Source organism: Marmota flaviventris, chromosome 14 (genome assembly GCF_047511675.1).
Source record: "Marmota flaviventris isolate mMarFla1 chromosome 14, mMarFla1.hap1, whole genome shotgun sequence".
In the NCBI taxonomy this organism is placed as follows: domain Eukaryota; kingdom Metazoa; phylum Chordata; class Mammalia; order Rodentia; family Sciuridae; genus Marmota; species Marmota flaviventris.
Window position 1 is genome coordinate 35,210,911 of NC_092511.1, and position 21,923 is coordinate 35,232,833.

Here is a 21,923-nt window from a genome sequence, read left to right on the forward strand (position 1 = left end):
CACTCGTTCTAATCTACCATGACTATGCTTCTTCCCCTTGCCAAGCTATGAGGAAGCCTAAGGCAAAAGTAAAATTCAGAGTTATGACTCTACCTTTACTTAAAATTTGGATATTTATCATGATATTTTGATATTTATGATATTTATCATGATATTTTAAAACGTTGCATTAAAATACTTCTTTTGGCTGGATGCAGCACTGCACACCATATAAGCCCAGGTTTACAAGCTGGAGGCCAGCCTCAGCAATTTACTGAGACCTGGACTCAAAATTTAAAAAAGGGCTGGGAACATAGTTCAGTTGTAGAGTGCCCCTGGGTTCAATCCCCAGTACCCACCCCTCCAAAAAAAAAAAAAAAGTGACATTTTTCCTCCAAGGCAAAAATGTTTGAATCTAGTCCCAGCTGGAAAGTGTGAATTCCTGAGCTTTTGAAGTGACTGTCTCTAGACTCATTCTGATGTAAGGCAGGTGTTCCTGCCCCTTAGCCTACTAGCATCCTTTAACATAGAACAGTTTTTTTCTGGGCAGCTTGGTGAAATGGAGGAAGGGTCAGGTTAATGCACCCTGAACCCTGGCAGCAGGAATTTGCTATAGCTTTGCTTCTGGAGGCAGTGGATATGTTTTAATACTTTGAAAACATAAGACAGAGAAATGGGTTATAAAAAGTTGTCATTTATGTAAAAATCTAAATTCCCCAATTACTATTTTTTAACAAGACATTTTAATATCTTTGAAATTGGGAACCATCCTAAGATCAGTGGCATCTTTCCACTGTCATGGGCTAGGTAGCTATCATGGCATAGTTGCATTAACTTGGTCATACCTATTCACATTTCCGTTCATAATTCTGTACTCTGTTGGGACTATGTTAAGTTTAAATGTGATTTTAAATGTCTTCAAAATGACCACACTGATTTAACATATAACAGATATAGCATTACTAAGATTTAAAAAAGATCTAAGCCTTAAAAACCTGTTGTAATAACTATAAAATAATCATAAGTTTTGATAATGTATTTTTGTAGTTTAATTGACAGCATTTTTATGATGCATATTTTCAATTGATACTTATTTTGTTGATTTGTGAGAGCTCCTAATGTTTAGAAAATTAACCATTCTGTTAAATACAACAAATTATTTTCTTCAGCTTACTACTTGCCTTTCAATATTGTAATATTATTTATGAGTTTGTGGGTATTGTTTTAATGAAAGGTTTTGAGGGATGAGACCAAGAACAAAGGGCACCTATCAATATGGAAAGACTGAATTCCTGAAAAACCAAACCACAAGCTCAACATCATAGTTCCCCCCCCTAAATCTTAACATTGTGTTGTTTCTGTGCATTTTCTTACCCTAACCTTTTTGTGTTTGTGTTAGCATTTCTTACAGGCAGAATAAGGTCTTTTAACTCATTGTGATGGAAGAGGGCTAAGATGCTCAGACCTAGAGGGTACTGGATATGTGTGCTTGGTCAGAAACATTCCCTTTTGCTCTCCATATGCACTTTTTTTTTTTTTTTTTTTTTTAGAGAGAGAGAGAATTTTTTAATATTTATTTTTTAGTTTTCGGCGGACACAACATCTTTGTATGTGGTGCTGAGGATCGAACCCGGGCCACAAGCATGCCAGGCAAGCGTGCTACCGCTTGAGCCACATCCCCAGCCCTCCATATGCTCTTTAAATCAAATATGGTGGCATTTGTTTTGCTTTATTTAAAAAAAAAAAAAGTAGTAGTAGTAATAAAATTTATATCCAGAAAACTGGAAAGACCTTAGGTGTTAAATTTGATGAGTTTTGAGAAGTGTCATTTTAACATCCAAAAGTTTTAGAATTTTATCATTTTCTTTGACAGTTTCATCAACCTTCAGATGTATACACTGACATTTTTTTCACATTATGAGTAAGTAATTATTTTTTCTTTTATGACTTTGGCCTTTTAAATAAATGTTTGTTCATAAATATTTAATACTGGTACTTATAGATCAAAAATCTGATATTTTTTTCCATAACTTTTTCATCATTGCCTTACACTAACTATTGCATAAGTCAATCTTTTCTCATTCTTTGGAAATGATCTTAATTCTTATATATGCTTCTATTTTTATGGGCATTTTATTGCTTCGTATTCTGCATGAATAACATACCATTTTAATTATCATAATTTTACTAGACATTTTTATTATCTTATATGAAGAGTACCCTTTATTATACCTAATTTTATAAAAATATGAATATATCTACGCCAGTTGAGCTTTTGAGTAATGTGGCCAATATTTGCCTGCCAAATAAAACTCCTATTAATATGTTGATTATATTGTTGTATATATGAATTTGAAGACCATTGATATCTTAAGCAGAGATGAGTTCCATTCCAGGAACATGCTACATCTTTCTATTTATACAAGTGTTTATAATGCCCCCAGTATAGTTTTTCAGGTTTTTTTTTTTGTTTTTTTTTTTTTCATGTGATCCACATCTTTCTTAAATTGATTCCTAGCTGGGCCTGATGGTGCATGCCTGTAATCCCAGTGATTTGGGAGGCTGAGGCAAGAGGATCTCAAGTTTGAGGCCATCCTCAGCAACTTAGTGAGACCTTATCTTAAAATAAAGAATAAAAAGGGCTGGAGATGTGGCTCATTGGTAGAGTGCCCTTAGGTTCAATCTCCAGTGTCAAAAAAATTCGATACCTTGTTTTATATTTCTTCGTTTTAAATATTTATACATGACAGTAGACCTGTTTTATATATCTTAATGCTATAACAAGCTACCTCCTCACCCCTCAGTATTGTTTGTATCTTTTAGTAGGCAACTGGCTTTATTTTTGAAAAATTAAAAAAAAAAAAAATCATTTCAATTTCTGTCATTTCCACCAGATGGCAGTCTTGGGCATGTCAATTGGTAAACCTGCTGAGAACTCTGGTGACAAGGCAGTGAGTGACTGGCCAACCTACCAAGAGCCCAGAAGTTCAAGGAAAAAAAGGTTCTTTTTTGTTTGTTTTTGTAAACCTGAAAGAAAAATGAGCTCAACAGCACACAGTTATAATATTTATACTTGTATTAAACTATTAATCTTTTAACTATTTATTGGAGGCAAAGAAGAGCTATCACCATGCCCTTCAAATTCATGTTTTCCCTGTTCATACAATAAACACCTGTGGCTTCTTGGTAGTACTTGTGGTTTTATTTCAGGATTCTTCGTGAGTAAAAGCCAGCTTTAATCTTTCATTATTGTTTCAGTTATCCTAAAAGTACCACTTAGATCAGCAGTTTCTGGATTTCTGAATTTATGTCTAAGAGCATCTCATGACTGTTTTTTACCATTCCTACATATCTTCTGAAATTAGTTAGTGTTTATACTTCATGTGAAAGGAAGTATGGTTATAACCTGCCTGTTCTACAGGAACATGAACCTAACAGCCCCCTATAATGAAGCCCTTTTTGGCTTAATTTAGGTGATTTCCAAGACCTACATTGAGGAACATAGAAAATAGTTAATCACTTGTTCAGGCCATGCTTTGTCTCAAGTATTTTCTAATAGATACCCTTCCAAGTGGCAAAAAAAAAAAAAAAAAAAAAATAGTACTTTGGGACACAGTACATTGCCTAGGCAACCTCTCCTCTTGTACCACTTATTATGATTCCATTTGTTAGTCAACGTGCTTTTATAATCAGGGAGTGGTAAGTGACTGTATCCATAGAGTAACTAAGTACATTTTCTTTCTGAGAGATGATATTCCCACAGTGAAATTGAAAGGTGCAAGAATATGTGGTAGGAAAAAGGAAACAAAATATTTGATTCTTAAGCACAAAGGTATGCCAAGGTTAATGCTTGCCTTTCCGAATAAAATTGAAATAAGTCTTTCAGGAAATGACGTAGCAAACATTTTGAAGGATAATAAATAATCTCTTTTAGCGAAAATCATAAAAAAAAATTCCTCTCCATTTTGGGTCCCTGGATAATTCTATTTTATATTATGTGGAATATCAAACTCTTTTAGTTTTATCTATTTAATCTGAGAATGAACGTTGAGTAGACTTATTGGGATTTCACCATTAACTCAAGCAAGCTTGTAGTGTACTAAGACTTCTACAAGTAAAGAACAAATTGGAGTTCGTTAGAATTAGGTACTTTCCACTTGTTTCAGAATAGTTAGGGATAAACTTCAATCATATAAATAGATGGAATAGGTGATATAAATCACCTAAATTCTAGAAGGTTGGCTGTGTAAAAGTACCTTTGAAGCCATAACTTTTTTTTTTCCTGTACTGGGAAGTGAATCCCAGAGCCTGTACATGCCAGACAAGCAGTTTATCACTAAGTTATATCCTCAACCCTTATAAAATTATCTTTGAAAATAAATTCCTTTCTAATAATTTATGTGTTTAGTTATTGTAGCATGCATGCATACACACATATATAAATGTATACATACATATGTCTACACAAATGTATACATACACACTTGTGTGTTTATTTTTAGGGCTTGTGGTTTCTTCAGGATTGGCCATACATGAATCTTACAGTTAAGACAATGTTCAGCTGGGCATGGTGGTACACACCTGTAATCCCAGTGGCTTGGAAGCTGAGGCAGTAGGATCCCAAGTTCAAAGCCAGCCTCAGCAAAAGCGAGGCCCTAAGCAACTCAGTGAGAACCTGTCTCTAAACAAAATACAAAACAGGATTGGAGATATGGCTCAGTGGTCGAGGGCCCCGCCCCTGAGTTCTATCCCTAGTACCAAAAAAAAAAAAAAAAAAAAAAGACATAATGTTCATATGATAGTATAACAGCATGCTATGCCATGCTAGTAAAATGTCTTCCACCATCAGAAACATATACATCAATGCCAGTTGCTTTAATATCAGAAAAAATGGGCCAATGTAAACTATATATTTTTTTAATTTTAAAAAATAATAATAATCCTGCTGGGTGTGGTGGCACATGCCTGTAATCCCAGCAGCTTGGGAGGCTGAGGCAGGAGGATTGTGAGTTCAAAGCCAGCCTCAGCAACGGCGAGGCGCTAAGCAACTCAGTGAGACTCTGTCTCTAAATTAAATACAAAAAATAGGGCTGGAGATGTGGCTCAGTGGTTGAGTGCCACTGAGTGACACAATTCCTGGTGCCAAAAAAATAATAATAATAATAATAATAATCCTGATGCATTAAAAGAAAATCAAAGCTGCCACTTGGTATGCAATTTGAGGGTCAAATACAGCAACTTATAGGTTGTACAGGATAGAACAGTGCCTCATCCAAGAGGATGCCACTCACATCACAGACATGGGGACTTACATGTAACAGCAACTCTTAAGTAACTAGAATAACTGCAACAAATATCTGACAAATTGTACTGTATGCGTGTGGAGAGGAAGTTAGGTGCATATAGGCAAATCCTAAAGGAACAGCTTTGACTTTTTAGCCTTTGAGTTCAGCCAGTGACTGGTTCAGGATGCCCTTTTAACTCTTGTTTTCTAGACTTCCTAAGTTACCAAGGCTCAAAAAATAACAATTGGGAAAAAGGGGTGGAAAAGAGAGATGCCCCAGATATAGACAGCTTTGTATATTTCTGCTAATACATGTAGTGTTTGTAATGTAAATATAGATGCTATATAGTTCAATTAAAATTTAAAGAAAGAATCTTGGCTGGTACAATAACCCTCAGATATGTTTGTTTATATAGCTTCTTTATAGTTCAAGAACATATGAAAATAGTTGAGTAGATGTAATGGGCATACTTTGGAGAATAGAAAAGAATCATTGCAGATGCACCTTTGAGAGCTAGGCAGTAGGTTAAGGTAAGCTAACCTGCTGTAACAATCAAAACCGTATTGGTTCAAAGTTTACTTCTTGGTCATGCGTGGTCCCAGCTGGGTGTTCCTGGTCAGTGGCTTATATTTTCCATTTGATTTCTCAGCTCTGAGCTTTGTCCATCATGTGGCTTTTGTCATCTGTATCCGACCAGCAGAAGAGGGAGGAGGAGAAGGAGGAGACACAGCAGCTTCTTCAAACCTCAACTTGAGGATGGCATATTTTGTTTCTGTTGAAGAGAACTAGCTACGTGGCCACACTTAATGAAAGTGCGAGGCATGAGGCTAAGAAATTGCTATCCCTGGCTGGGTTTACCAGCTACAGTTCACTTCTATGGAAGATGGGAGCACACATTTAAGGCACCTGGCTATTTCTAAGCAGTCTTCTCTTCTCCCCGCCCCTCCAACCTCTTTCTCTTCCTGAATTTTGAAATATAACCAATCGTTTGAGAAATATGTTCTTTTTGAGAAATAAGTTCTTTAGTAAAAGAAAAAAAATAGGAAACATTTCTTTTGGACCCAATGAGCTAATTCTTAAAAAAATTTAATTATACATTATAATTACATATAACATTGAGGTTGATTTTGACATAATCATAGACATGGATTAGAGTTTGATCCAATTCAGTTCCAACCTCTTCCCCTTTTCTCCTCCTTCCCTGGTACCCTTTCCTCTACTTTACTGATCTTCTATTTATTTAGAGTTTTTTAAAAAATTATTGCTTTATAGATACATATAAAAGGGAAATTCACTGTACATATATGAATATGCATAGGATAGTCTGGACAATTTCATTCCACCCTTTCTCCTTTGTTCCACCCTTCCTACCTCTTCCCTCCCCACAGGTAGCCACTCTTCAGAGCAGTAAAAACAGATTTCACTGTTAGGAGGAGATGCATACTCTTTAAGGCACTGTGAACAGAGAAAACTAGTAATGATTTAGGCACAGCGTCAAACACGAGAATGTCCCAGCCAGAATTACTGAGATTAACAAAACTGAGTAGGGTGTTGTGGTGCACCCCTAAGTTCCAGCAACTGGGGAGGCTGAGGCAAGTTGCTTAGGATGGCTTTGAACTTGTGATCCTCCTGCCTCAACCTACAGAGCCACTGTGATTATAGGAATGTGCCCCAGACATTTTTATTTCTATTTTAAGGTAAGATCTTGCTGAATTGCTGAGGCTGGCTTTTGAACTTCCTCAGCCTCCCAAATTGCTGGTATTATAGGAATGTGTCACTGCCCTTGATGTCAAAGCTGGCTTTGAGTAAAACCTATTTTCCTACCAAAAAAAAGAGAGATACTATTTAAAAAAATAGAAAGGCAAATCAAGAGATACTATAAAGAAAATAGAAGTCTTCTAAGTCCCTGGACTTCTGGGACCAACATTTTCCTGGTTTCAAGGGAAAGAGTACACCTAAATTCAGTCTGTTGCCCTATTAATGGGATATTCAATAGTATGGGTGAATCTCAAAAGCGTCTTGCTAAATCAAGGAAGACAGACACAAAGACCATATACCATATGAATCTATCTGAAATTCTAGAAAAGGCAAAATTGTAGCGATAGAAAGCAGATCAGATGTGGCTTAGTGGTTGAGTGCCCCTGAGTCAATCATGGTACCCAAAAAATAAGTAAGTAAGTAAATAAAACAGATCAGATGTTGCCCAGGTCTTGGATAGGAAGGTGGTTTGGGCTGAATCTTTGTAAGGTGATGAAACTATTATGTATCCTGGTTGTGGTGGTAATTATACTTAACTGTGTACCTGTGTCAAATCTCATCAGATACACATCTCAAAAGGTGAGTATGCATTTTATACTTAATAGTTTTAAATAGTTTTATACTTCATAGTTTTAAAAAAGAAGAAAGTATACTAATATAGATGTTGGGTTTATAAGTATTCATTGCAAAATTATTTCAAATCTGCTTTATGTTTGATAATTTTCATTTTTAAATAACCCCCCAAAAGGAACTTTGAAGTCACAAAAGAGTACTCTGAATGTTATTGCCCTGAGATACTTTTTGTTTTTACAATTAAAAAGAAAAATGTATTTACTTAGAAGCATTCAGCTGCAACTTTTTTTTTGTAATTACAGAGCAGTATTCAGTTAACAGAAAAACAGTATTTTGTATAAACTGTGTGAGAAACAACTGAAGATGAAAAACTGCTGTCTCCAAATATAACTAATTTGTGCTGTGCACCAGCAAGAACCTGCTTTAAATTTCCATGCCAATTTACAACCCTCACACTGTACCATGCAAGGTCAGTGGCTATTGAAAATACCACCAGGACAGGGCTGTCTAAAGACACATTTGGTAGTGCGTTAACTATACAATTAAAAAAAAAAAAAAAGACTCAGTACAGTTTAAAAACAAATCTTACACATCAGCCTTACATTTCAATTTTTTTCTTTAAAAGGAGTGAGTTGTGGACAGAGGATTAAATGCTTTATAGACAAGAAAAAAAAAAACTGCGCTAGAACCAACTCATCATCATAATCTTTCTCCTCCTCATCCTGTTCATCTTCCTTCTTTTTCTTGCTTTTTTTCAGCTTTGACAGCTCCCTTGTTTGCTGCATCGGGTTTTCCTTTAGCTCAGCAGGCAGCAATATCCTTTTTGTATTTTTCCTTCAGCTCAGCAGCTTTCTTTTCATAAGGCTGCTTGTCATCTGCAGCAGTGTGATTCCACATCTCTCCCAGTTTCTTTGCAGTATGACCAGTGGATAGGCCAGGATGCTCTCCTTTGATTTTTGGGTGATACTCAGAACAGAACAGGGAGGCTGACGGAGACCTCTTGGGTGCATTGGGATCCTTGAAATTTGTTTTTGTTTCCCCTTTAGGAGGGATATAGGTTCTTATTCCTCTTTCATAAGGGGCTTTGTCCGCCTCTGCAATGTCTTCAAGTTTTCTCTTGAGCAGACGTGGTCTTCCACTTCTCTAAGCACTTAGAAAACTAAGAAGTTGACTGAAGCATCTGGGTGCTGCTTCTTGTGCTCTTCCTGGAAAGTTTGCACAAAGAATGCATATGATGACATTTTGCCTCTCGGCTTCTTAGGATCTCCTTTGCCCATCTTTAGTTTATGTATTTATTTGTAGTTACATGTATGTGTGTACATGAATATATTTGCTATCTGAGTAATTTAGTGATTTTCTTGAGCAACTGATAGAGTAATGATAGAGTTGAAGTGAGGGGCAAAGTTAGTATAAAATGCTTTGCCAATTAAGTCATTTATATGGAATGAATTATATGAAATCCATCAAGACTGCTTTATTTCATAAGCCCATCTGCTGCCAGGCATGGTGGCACATGCCTGTAATCCCTTCCACTAGAAAAGCTGAAATAGGAGGATCACAAGTTTGAGGCCAGCCTCAGCAATTTAGCAAGGTCCTAAGCAACTTAGCAAGACTGTCATTAACATGGACCAAACATGTTTGTGTCTTTCCACAATGTCAGAATTTATTGGATAACAAAAAGTTCATAGGCTATACCTCTTTCATTAGTGGCACTGAATACTTATAGACTACCTCGTAATCATAAAACTGGGCAATCGCAGGTTCTTTTATTCCGAACTTAATTTCTTATATCTGTAACACTCAAGTCACACATCACACTTAACACAATTACATACATATGTATCCATATATGTATTTATATGTGTGTGTATATAATTATATATATTTACATAAATATATATAATTACAGAAAGTTGAAAAAGCATTAAACAGAACAGACACGGGTTCAGAAGGCTGAACTGAGAACAAAGGCAGAAAGCAGATTTGAATGCAGAGTCCCTGTACCTGTAGGTGGTCAGATAAGACTACAAACTAACCAAAGACCTTCAGGGGACAGAGCTGTCAAAGCTCAGGAACTTATTCCAGGACAAGATTGGATGGATTAACAGATAAACAGAGGGCTGTTTCACAGTATAGGTTTGGAGTTTCAGCTCGAGATGGCAGCTTGGAGTGGAACTTTTGTGAACGTCATGAGCAAGAGAAACTCTGCTAAAGCCCCAGGACAGAGATTCAGAGGTTCCTTGCTATGACAATTTTCCTGGGCAAGACTTGTGACCATCTTACAGGGTCAAGGTCCAACCATGTTCTGTCTCAGCATGTTTTGCCTTTTATGGGTCTTGAATGAGGGGGTTGTTTCATTTGGTGGTCTGATGTGTTTACTGATGTGTTTAATAAGCTCATGGACCCGGTTTTTCCAATAGGAGTTTGATACACCGATGTATACCTGTGCTTCTGATTAATTTGGTAAGTTCACAAGTGGTCATTCTTATTATCACAATTAATTTGTCAGTTTTATGCCTTGAGGTTGTGCCAGGCAGATGGTGGTCATTTACTTGTACAAATAAGGTAGAGTCACTCCACCTTGGCTCTTATATTCAAAATGGAGTAGATTATGGCAAACAACTGCTTTACAAAATGGAGTGAAAAAGGTTTAGGCACAGCCTGAAAACTGCTTTTCTAAACATCATGGAATAACTGAAGAGTGGGGCAGAGCCTGCTCTCCACAGAGACCTTGTCTCAAAAAATTAAAAGGACAGTGGATATAGCTTAATGGTAAAGCCACCCTGAGTTCAATTCCCAGTACAAAAAAAAAAAAAAAAAAAAATCCAATGTGCTATCCTCAGCCAATAATCAGGAAGATCTACTTATTAAAATCTGTCTTTTAAAATGTGGAGTGGTAAGGCAGGCAGTAATCCCTGAGTTGGCTCTGGTGGCTGAGAAAGGAGGATTGCAAGTTAAAAGCCAGCCTTAGCAATTTAGGGAGGCCCTGTAACTTAATGATAAAAAGGACTGGGGATGTGGCTCAGTGGTTAGTCCCTGGATTCACTCCCCAGTACCAAACAAACAAACAAACAAACGAACAACAACAACAAAAACCTACCATATGATACAGTAATCCCACTGCTGGTTATATATTCAAAGAATTGAAAGCATGGTCTCAAAAAGATATTTTCATATTGATATTCATGGCAGTATTTTTCACAATGACCAAAAGATGGAAGCAAACCAAATATCTGATAGATGAATTGATAAACAAAACATGCAAGGAAAATTTATTTAGTCTTAAAAGGGAAGGAAATCCTGTCATATAACATGGTTGAAACTTGAGGACATTATGTTAGTCTCAAAAAAACAAATATGGCTGGGTGCAATCGTGCATGCCTGTAATCTCAGCCACTCGAGAGTCTGAGGCAGGAGGATCACAACTCAGCAATCTTTTGAGGCCCTAAGCAACTTACTGTCTCAAAATTTAAAAATTAAAAATAAAAAGGCTGGGGATATAGTTCAGTAGTAAATCTTGGACTCAATTCCTAGTACCAAAAAAAAAAAAAAAAGAAAGAGAATTACTATATGATACTGTATGAATCCTACTCATATAAGATATTTACTTACAATACACTCATAGAAAGAGAAAGTGGTTACCAGGAGCTAGGGATGGAGGGAAAGGAGACTTGTTTGATGGATATACTGTTTCAGATCTGCAAGATAAAAAGTTCTGAAGGTAAGTTTCATAACAGTGTGAATGAACTTAACACTAATGAACTAACTGTACACTTTAAAATGGCTAATATGGTAAAGTGTGTGTGTGTGTGTGTGTGTGTGTGTGTGTGTGTGTGTTTGCTTGCCACAATAAAAATAGTTAAGGTGGGGCTGGGATTGTAGCTTAGTGGTTGAGCACTTGCCTTGCATGCGTGAGGCATTGGGTTCGATCCTCAGCACCACATAAAAAATAAATAAATACAAAACAAAGATATGTGTCCATTGACAACTAAAAAATTTTTTTAAAAAAATAAGTTAAGGTGCAAGATAGATTATTTACATTAGTAGCCCAATTAAAAACCTTGTATCCTTGTTTTTTGCTCTTTCTTAATCTCATCACACTCTGACTCTGGACATGGCACATAAAGTTCAGTCAAAAACATGATATATGACTCTAAGACTAGGTCACACATTAAACATACAGTTTCTCCTTCACTTTCTCTCTAAATTGGGATACTCACACTTGGGAACAAGCTACATGCTAGTAGGCAGCCCAAAGTTGTCAATATGGAGATACCACACTTCAGAGATCCATGCAGAGCACTAAATGCTGACTCCCAGCATCAGCTTCACCTAGCAAGAGAGATAGATGGCAAATAAGCACATAAAATGATAGCCAGTGTCATCAGTCATCAGGGAAGTACAAACTAAAGAGATACCATTATCCACTTACTGGAATCACTAAATAATCAAACTGAACACAGAAAATGCTGTGAAAGATGCATAAGAATGTGTGTGCTCACCACTAGTCATGGTTTGGATATGAGGTGTCCCCCAAAGTGCCTGTTAATGCAAGAATATTCAGAAGTGAAAGGATTAGATTATAAGACCTGTAACCTAATTGGCCCATTGAGAAAAATATGGTCAGCCATCTCTGAAACCATGAGCCCCAAATAAACTTTCCCTCCTCTAAGTTGTTGTTCTCAGGTATTTTGGTCACAACAACAAAAAGCTGACTAAAACAGAAATTGGTATGAGAGTGGGGTTGTTGCTTTCTGTAAGCTGACCATGTGGTTTAGAAACCTTAGAACTGGGTTTGTGGGAAAAACTATGAAAAGTTAGAGATGTAGGCTGGAAAAGCTTTAGGATGTTGTAAGCAGAGCTTCATGGGTGATTCTGGTGGCAGCTCAGAAGACCAGAATGCCAATAAGAATTCTGTGCTTGTGAGGTTTCAGAGGAAAATAATGATTTTATTGGGAATTGGACTAGAGGCCTCTTGTGTTATGTTCTGGGGGAAAAAAAAAATCTAGGTTGTAGCTCAGTGGCAGAGCGCTTGCCTAGCATCTGTGAGACACTGGGTTCAAGTCTCAGCACCACATATAAATAAGTAAGGGTCCATTGACAACTAAGAAACAATGTCTATATTTTATCCACGTTCTGAGACTGTGTGAGTCTGAATTTAAAGGTGATGGACTAATTAATCTGATGGAAGGAAGATATTTCAAGGCAACATAGCATTTGGTAAGTGGCATGGATATTGCTGTTAACTTTTAGCCAGATATACTGTGAGAATCGACAGCAGAAAACAAAGCTAAATGATTTTAAAAACTGCAGTTTGGTCAGAACAGAAAAGTATAATAGAGCTTGGGCCAAGGAAGATGTGTGTGTTAAAGCTATTATTGCCCCTCAGGAGATGCTAAGTGCTTTGCCCAGAGTCAACAAGAAAGACGGCGTGGGGGCGTTATGTAGAATTTCTTGAACATTTGGTAGGTCTAGTACACAAAATAGTATAAGGAACTGCCATGTCCCCAGTCCAAAGCTCGGACCACCAATGTTACTTTGAAGCAGATCTCAAGCATCAGGTTATTTCTTCTGGGGATATTTCATAATGTATCTCTCCAGGATAAGGGCTCTTTTAAACATAATTACAAAACTTCACCCCCCTCCAAAAAAATTACCAGTAATTTCTAAATGTCATTAAATGTTTAATTAAAAAAAAAGACAGTAGGACTCCTAGAGATATAACTAAATGCATTTCACATTGTCAGATGGACAAGAGCTTTAGGGGTTGGTGTGAAATGTTATAGTTTGGATGTGAGTTGTCCTCTAAAAGCCCCTGTTAACATAGTAATATTCAGAGGTGAAATCATTCAATTATGAGAGTTGTAACCTAATCATCTTAGTTTGAATGGATGAGTGCTAACTGTAGGCAGGTGGGGAGTAGTGGGAAGAAGTGAGTCAATGGGGTATTTCCTGGAAGGATGCATCTTCCTTCTGGCCCTTCCCTCACCACCTGCTTCCTGACCCCACCATGAGCTTAGCAATTTTCCTCCACCGGGCTCCTTCCCCATTATGTTCTGCCTCACCTTGGGCCCAGAACAATGAAGCCAGCCATCTATGCACTGAAACCTCTAAATTCTGAACCCCAATTAACTTTCCCTCTAAGTTTTTCTTTTTGGATATTTTTATTATAATGATGAAAAGCTGCAAACCTAAAATTGCTCTAAAAAAGTTTATTAGCTACTTTATATATTTTTTAAAAAAGGACTATGGATACATCCAATGTGATGAATATACTTAAATAATTGTGCTAGAGAAAAAAGTCACCATAAAAGAACATACACAATTGTGTAATTCCATTTATATAAAATTCTAGAAAATGCAAACTAATCTATATTGATAAAAAGCAGATTAGTGCCTGGGGGGTGGGGAGGTAAGTGGTTCAGAGAAGTCGGAGGGATAGATTACAAAGGGACATGAGGAAACTTTTGCAGGGGATGTACATGTTCATTATCTTGACTATAGTGACGGTTTCATGGGTATATACACATGTTGAAACTTAATCAACTTGTAGCCAGGTGCAGTGGCACACACCTCTAATCCCAGCTACTCAGGAGGCTGAGGCAGGAGGATCACAAGCTGGAGGTCAGTATGGGCAATTTAGTGATACCCTAAGGAGTGGGTGGTGGGTTAGAGACATAAACTCTATGACAGAGTGCTTGCCTAGCATGTATGAGCCCCTGAATACCATCCCCACCAAACCCATTTATCACCTTGTGTATTTTATGTGTACAATTTATTATTTGTCAGTTATCTTTCAACAAAGCTATTTCTGAAATGCCAAAATAAATGGTAATCCCACATTTATTCATTTTCATTACACAATGGCAGTTGATTAGGCAGTTTTGCTGATGTGAGCTGGGTTGCTTGTCCATCTGCCATCAGCTAGCAGTTAGGATGGGGCTAACAGAGCAGTGAGGCTGGAAGACTCAACACTGGTCCCACATCCCTGTATCCCTCCCACGTCTCCAGCAGGCTTATGGTTATGGTGAGGGCAGGGGTCCTAAAGAGGGGCAGAAAGGCACAGCACTTTTTTTTTTTTTCTTGTGGTACTCGGGATTGAACCCAGGGCTTTGTGCATGCCAGCTAAGCACTCTACCTACTGAGCTGTATCCCCAGCCCTGTGCTTTTTAAGTCTATTTTGATGTCAAGTCCCATTGGTTAAAGCAAGTCACATGGTCAATCTCAGAGACAGTTTGTGAAGTTTTGGGAGAAAGGCATGGATGCAGGGAAGCCATTAATGCAATTAATATATTGTATACCTTAACAATGTTTTGATTTTTATTTCTTTAATTCTACCTTGAAGGTATTTTTGTGCAGTGACTTTATTGTACATTACTTATAATTTGACAACCTATCTCGTTGAATGTAATTTGGCTGTTGATTTGTTTGCATTAATTCCTTGTATGTTAGGAATAGTAAGGTTTTGTAGTGACATTTATCACATTTTCATGTCCTATTTATATTTCTTTGGCTATTTATTTTGGTTGCCAAAATGTATTTAAAGAGTTTAAAAAGTATTCTTTCATCTTGTAGCTATATTGGTTTAGCTCCCCTGTTTAGGCCAAACTATTTTTTTTCTGTTTTCTTCTGATTAGAACAGTTTTTAAACAACACTTTTTTCTAGACTATATTTATAATGCTAAGCCTGGGACCAATTAAATTTGACAGTTGAGAGCTGGGGATGTGGGTCAGTGACAGAGCACTAGCCCAGCATGTGTGAGGCTCTAGATTCTATCCCCACCCAGTACCACAACCAATTAATTAAATAAATAAATATTTGACAACTGAGCTAATAGAGACTTAGAGAAGCTGGCAGAATTGTTTCAGATCACTCAGTGAGCAGATGGTAGAGGTGAGGCTTGAATCTCCCTTCCTCTGATTTAAAGTTTCACTTATTAAACTGTACCATGTCAACACATGGTGGCATGTACAGACAGTATAATGAATACCATCATTATGTATAATTATAATGCACCAATAAACAAAAAGAACACATGGTTAACAGAAGTGATAAAAATCTACATTTTTGTGCAGAATGTACTTTCTGCTTCCACTCTTCTTTCACCCATTCTTCTTCTAAAGCATAGATTTAGGTCCAGCAATTTTGAAATAACTATTCTTCATTCAGGCAATAATGTACCAGGCACTGAATTAAATGCTGTGAACTTAAAGATCACCATGTGACATATCCTACTCTCAGCTCATAGCCTCTGTGAATGAGTTTGGTAAACAGGTAAGTGAAATATGGCAACTCCTTCTATTTTAGCCATTTTCAAATCAGATAAGTTATATGCTACATGTCCTCTGCTGGGTTTGTTGCTGAGTGGAAGTCTTTATGATGTGATGGTTTTGTAATTTATTATATATTGATTTTCATTGAGTATTCCTTTCTGTATGTTTGATTCTTTGTTGAACTACAGGATATTTGTGGACTCTGTGACATTCTCATCTGCTTTCTAGATGTTTCATTCTTTATTATACTATCATGATTGTTTAACTGACTTGAATGTACTAACTGGTTTGTCTTCATTATCTCTGATTCTTTCTTTTTGATTATTGGAATTTTTGTCCTTTCTTCATATTTACAATTGTTATCTTCCATTTTCTAACAATCAGCATTCCTTTAAATCTCTTTGGAAGTGATATTGATACCTTTGTACTTGCTTGGAATTCTTAGCTTTGTGGCTATTTTCTCCAGATTACTACCGACTTTGTTTTCTCTTCTGCTGTTTCAATACTGGCTAATTGAATCTGTGTTTTATCTCTGCTTTTTTCCTTTAGTTTTGGTATCAGTATGGGCTTTTGTAAATGGGGTGGCTACTGCTAATAAGAATCTCACTGCATTCTGCCATCTGCCTCTGAAATCCTGGGTAAACTTCCAACTCAGGATTCTCTAACTTATTTTTCCCCCAGTAAAAGAATAATATACATTAATTATAAAAAAATTTTAGAAAAATACAAAAAAGATTAAAGAACAAAATGAGTGTTATAATCTTAAAACCCAGAGATCAGCACTCTAAACATGTTTTCTAAGAGAACATTAAAAATATTGTAGCTGGGTGTGGGGGCACATGCCTGTAATCCCAGTGGTTCGGGAGGTTGAGGCAGGAGGATCTCAAGTTCAAAGCCAGCCTCAGCAAAAACGAGGTGCTAAGCAACTCAGCAAGACCATCTCTCTAATTGGTCTAAATGTTCAAGTACCCCTGAGTTCAATCCCTAGTACAAAAAAAAAAAAAAAAATCTCTGAAAATATGTTTAGTGACTAATATTCTATCACATGGATATGTGATAATTTACTTACTTAGTCTTGTGCCATTGAGTGTTTGGGCATTTCCAATGTTTGCTATTGTGAAGTAACATTGTAACTAATGTCTTTTTAGGCACAGATTTTTGCCCCCATCTTTAATTACTTCCTTAATATAGATTTTTGGTAAGTAGAATCATTGAATTAAAACATATAGGCATTCCCCTTGCTTCTCTTTATTTCAAAAATTCAGTCAGAGTAAAGTGAAAAATCACTTGATTTTGAGTGAAACTTGCATTTTATGTTTGTTACCACTTTCTCTGTGTGTGTGTGTGTGTGTGTGTGTGTGTGTGTGAGAGAGAGAGAGAGAGAGAGAGAGAGAGAGAGAGAGAGAGAGATGGTGATAGGGATTGAACCCAGGGCCTTGTGCATGGAAGGCAAGCACTCTACCAACTGAGCTATATCTCCAGCCTTCCACCTGTACTTTTTCCTTCTCAACTGCCTGTTTATATTCTTTGTCCCTTTTTATATATTTTCATGCTAATTTTTTTTTTTTTGTACCAGGGATTGAACTCAGGGGCACTCAACCACTGAGCCACATCCCCAGCCCTATTTCTATATTTTATTTTGAGACAGGGTCTCACTGAGTTGCTTAGTGCCTCGCTTTTGCTGAGGCTGGCTTTGAACTTGTGATCCTCCTGTCTGAGGCTCCTGACCTGCTGGGATTACAGGCATGTGCCACTGTACCCAGCTTCATGTTAATTTTTAAAGTAGATTTCTATATTATGGAAATTAGCTTGTCAGGTGTGTTATAGATATTTTCCTCTGGTTTGTCATTTACATTTTTGTGGATTTGTCTGTTCCTTTTTAATTTCTAGAATAAAAATTATTAAACTTCTTTAAAGAGTCTGGGTTTTATTCTTTATATATTTAGAAAAGCTTTCTAACTATTATTATTATTATTATTATTAAAATGTTTTTAGTTATAGATGAACACAATACCTTTATTTATGGTGCTGAGGATTGAACCCAGTGCCTCACACATACTAGGCAAGTGCTCTACCACTGAGCTCCAGCTCCAGCCCCTCCCATATTATTTTTTAAAACACAGAAATTTCTGTCTAGGACTTTGACAGTTTTATTTTTATTTATTTATTTTTATTTTTTTGGAACTAAGGATTGAACCCAGGGGTGCTTAACCATTGAGTCACATCCCCAACCATTTTATTTTTTATTTTGAGACATGGTCTCACTAAGTTGCTGAGACAGGCAATTAGACTGAAAATGCTTCCTTCTCTGATATTAGTGAACTGTTTTGAGTGAAATGTCTTTTATATTTTCCCAAATTTTCTATGAACATTCATATTTTCAAATTGATATTATGACATTATATATATAATATCTATGTATATATAGGTATTAATATATAAATAATATCTATGTATATTATATCTAATATCTAATAATATATATGTACCTTTAATGTTAAAGACAACTTCTCATTTATTATAGTTATGTTTCCCAATTTGTCATATGCTTTTAAATTAATATGCTTTGCAATATAATTCAAATATTTTATTCAATCAAGTCAAGAAATCTTGATTGTAATTTATTTCATTATTAAAAAAAAAATCCTCCCTGCAGAGACCAGATACTTATTTCAAGTTATTTTATTTTTTGGTAGTGGAGATTGAATCCAGGGGCGCTGTACCACTGAGCTACATCTCCTGCTCTTTTTATTTTGAGAAAAGGTTTTGCTAATTTGCTTAGGATCTTGCCAAGTTGCTGAGATTGGCCTCGAATTTACAATCCTCCTGCCTCAGCCTGCGGAATTACTAGTATTATAGGCTTGTGCTTCTATGCACAGCTTTCAAGTTATCTTTTAAAAAAAGCTTCCAGTTTGCATGCTCTAGAAGTTAAAATATTATTGTTTTTTAAGTTAAAATGTAAAGAAGATGGAATGTTTCTGTCATGAATTCCCTTTTTTGTTTTTTGTAGATGGTCACAATACTTTTATTTTAATTATTTATTTTTAGTGGTGCTGAGGATAGATCACAGTGCCTCCATATTACACAAGTACTCTACCATTGAGCTACAACCCCAGCCCCAGATGAAGTGCTTTTACATGGCGTTTCCTCTGTATTTTTATGATTATACATTAAGAATGTAAAATTTTATATTAAAAGTGTTTTTGAGCTGGGCGCAGTGGCACATGCTTGTAATCAATCCCAGCTGCTTGGGAGGCTGAGACAGGAGGATCACAAATTCAAAGCCAGCCTCAGCAAAAGCAAAGTGCTAAGCAACCCAATGAGACCCTGTCTCTAAATAAAATACAAAACAGGGCTGAGATGTGGCTCAGTGGTTGAGTTCAATCCCTGGTACCCTCCTCCTCCCCCAAAAAAGTGGTTTTCTAGTTTAAAGTTATTTTAATCTATGGGTATTTTTGCACATTGTTTTTTTCCCCAAATAGTAACTGAATTTCAATAATTCTGCTGTAAAAAATTACCAGTGTGTGTTTGAGAGATGAAGCTATGTGAAGACAGAAAAATTAAATTGCTTTGCTATTTAAAAATATTCAACATGCATAAGTAAAAGTGATGAGAGATACCACTTATTGGATACATTGAGACAGGTATTGAGATTTACTCATTTTTAAAAATCATTTAAGATCAAGTTGTTCCTTTCTCTACACCATTTACTGCTTCTAAGTCACTCTACAAAAAATTTAGTAAGTTTAGGGATTCAGGTAACTTTGCTCATTTAAAAGTAAAACAAGCTCTCTTTATCTAATCAAATGACTCAGAGCTATATCAAGTATCACTGATTAAATGGAAATCATCAATCATTACATTCCTTTAAGTCTTGCAGAATCTTCTAGGAAAGCATTTCCCAACTTAATGCAGTTTCCTCAGCTTTGCAAATGTTCTATTTTAGGCTTGTCAATAATTAAACAACTAGTTAGTACTAGTAATAGGACTATTTACCTTTAATGAAGCACGTGAACTTCCTGGAGGTGGAATCTTTTTCTCCCCTACCTCCTAGAAGTGCTTCTTTTTTTTTTTTTTTAGAGAGAGAGAATTTTTTTAATATTTAATTTTTAGTTTTCGGTGGACACAACATCTTTGTTTATATGTGGTGCTGAGGATGGAACCGGGCCTTACACACGCCAGGTGAGCGGGCTACGGCTTGAGCCACATCCCCAGCCCCTAGAAGTGCTTCTTAAAAATGGGCAACCACATCTTTTCTGAAACAAGAATAAAAATACCTGGCGTGGAGCTGAACATGGTAGTGTCAGCCTGAACCAGCATAAAATAAAATTAGCTGTAGTAACAAAGTTTTGTGGTTCTTTGCCTCCAGATCCTTTTCTGCATGGACTTGTATTTTGAGAGGAGGCCTTCAAAACAAACAAAAAATTTAAAAAGGCTGTTTCTCTTTGCAAAACTCAGGATTTGTTTCTTTTTTTTTTTTTTTTTTTTTTTTTTTTGTGGTGCTGAGAATTGAACCCAGGGCCTTGCGCATGTGGGGCAAACACTCTACCAACTGAGCTATATCCCCAGCCCTGTTTCTTTTTCTTATACCTTAATTAAATTTGTTTAAAAAATTAATTTAAATTTTTTAAATTGTGGTAAAATAGACCTCATATTTACCACCATTTTTAAAATTTATTTTGTATTGAATTAATATTTTAATTAATTTAAATATTAAATTTTTTATTAATTGAATATTTTACCAATAAGGTTCAGGGACAAAGAACATTGACGATTTTGTGCAACAAGCCATCTCGAGAGTTCTTCATCATCCCTAATGAATTCTGTACCACTGAGCCTAATTCACCAGTAGCCCTCTTACCAACCCTGGCAACCAATTATTTTCTGTCTGTATGAATTTGACTATTCTAAGTACCTTATATAAGTGGAGTCATAAAAATCTCCCTCCATCTGGCTTATTTTACTTAGCATAACATCCTCAAGGTTCATCCATCTTGAAGCAGGTTTCAGAATTCCCTTCCCTTTTAAGGTTAAATAGTAGTCCTTTGTATGTATGATACACATTTTGATTAACCATCTACCTGATGATGGCCATTTAGCTTGTTTCCACCTTTTGACTTTTGTGAATAGCGTTGCTGTGCAGTGGTGTAATCAACTGAGTAGTGTCCTAAGTCGCAGTGACTACCTCTTCCCATTTCCTCCTTATCAGCATTGTTACCTTAGCCACCTCGGCCTCCCAGGTGTAAACAGATTTTTTTTTTTAAATCCCCTTTACCTTTACCCTTTCCTCCTTGGCTGGACTTTGTCCAACCGGGTTTATTTATAAACCGTGCCCAGCTCATTAAGAAGACAAAGCATTCAGCAAGTCACATTTCCACCTTCATTCCTCCAGGAGGGCACTCTGAAGAGCTAAGTCGGGGGACACATGGCAGAAGACAAAAGGAAGAGCGACTCCATCCAGATGAGCATGAAGGGATGTCGGACAAACAATGGGTTTGTCCAGAATGAAGACATCCCAGAGCTAGACCCGGATCCAGGCAGTGCCGTGGGCAGCCTACAGCACAACGCCGTGAGCATCCCAGGCCCCCAGGAGTCTGAGTTGCAGGTCATCCGGCCCTATGCCGGGATGCCCAAGGAGGTGCTGTTCCAGTTCTCCAGCCAGGCCCGCTACCGGGTGCCCCGGGAGGTCCTCTTCTGGCTCACGGTGGCTACTGTGCTCCTGCTCATTGGGGCCACTATAGCCATCATTGCCATCTCTCCAAAGTGTCTTGACTGGTGGCAGGTGGGGCCCATGTACCAGATCTATCCGAGGTCTTTCAAGGACAGCGACAAAGATGGGAATGGAGATCTGAAAGGTGTGTGTTACTGGACAGTGCAGGGAGGGGGCCGGGATGGGTTGATTTATGGCTCTCCCCTTCCTTGAAATCGAATTATGCCTAGGTTTCCCAGTAAGCACATTCCAGTTTGGCTTATCACCCAAGATTTTCCTTGTTTATGATATTTTTTAAATTGCTCAGCAGAACTCAGCAATCTTTCCCCTTGATGAAAAGCAAT

The 21,923-nt window shown here is 36.9% G+C and overlaps 2 protein-coding genes and 1 pseudogene across 3 annotated transcripts in view; 2 read left to right on the top strand and 1 right to left on the bottom strand.

The window, feature by feature from the left end:
- Window positions 1-6,202, top strand: part of Ppm1b (protein phosphatase, Mg2+/Mn2+ dependent 1B) — an 88,420-nt gene extending 82,218 nt beyond the window's left edge. Inside the window, exons 6-8 of the transcript XR_011704336.1 lie at window positions 1,853-1,900; window positions 2,874-2,980; window positions 5,914-6,202. The gene's annotated coding sequence lies outside the window, so the exon portion shown is untranslated. The remainder of the gene's footprint in view (window positions 1-1,852; window positions 1,901-2,873; window positions 2,981-5,913) is intronic.
- A 352-nt stretch (window positions 6,203-6,554) lies between these two features.
- Window positions 6,555-21,923, top strand: part of Slc3a1 (solute carrier family 3 member 1) — a 46,540-nt gene continuing 31,171 nt past the window's right edge. Inside the window, exons 1-3 of one of the 2 annotated variants that reach the window (XM_071601540.1) lie at window positions 6,555-7,601; window positions 10,016-10,058; window positions 21,262-21,724. In XM_071601540.1, coding sequence (XP_071457641.1) covers window positions 21,295-21,724 — 430 coding nt within the window. In that variant the 5' untranslated portion in view covers window positions 6,555-7,601; window positions 10,016-10,058; window positions 21,262-21,294. Of the gene's footprint in view, window positions 7,602-9,529; window positions 10,059-21,261; window positions 21,725-21,923 lie in introns of those variants that run through there. The other variant, XM_027934545.2, reaches the window with a different exon arrangement.
- LOC114092005 (high mobility group protein B1 pseudogene) lies at window positions 8,131-8,872 on the bottom strand (annotated as a pseudogene).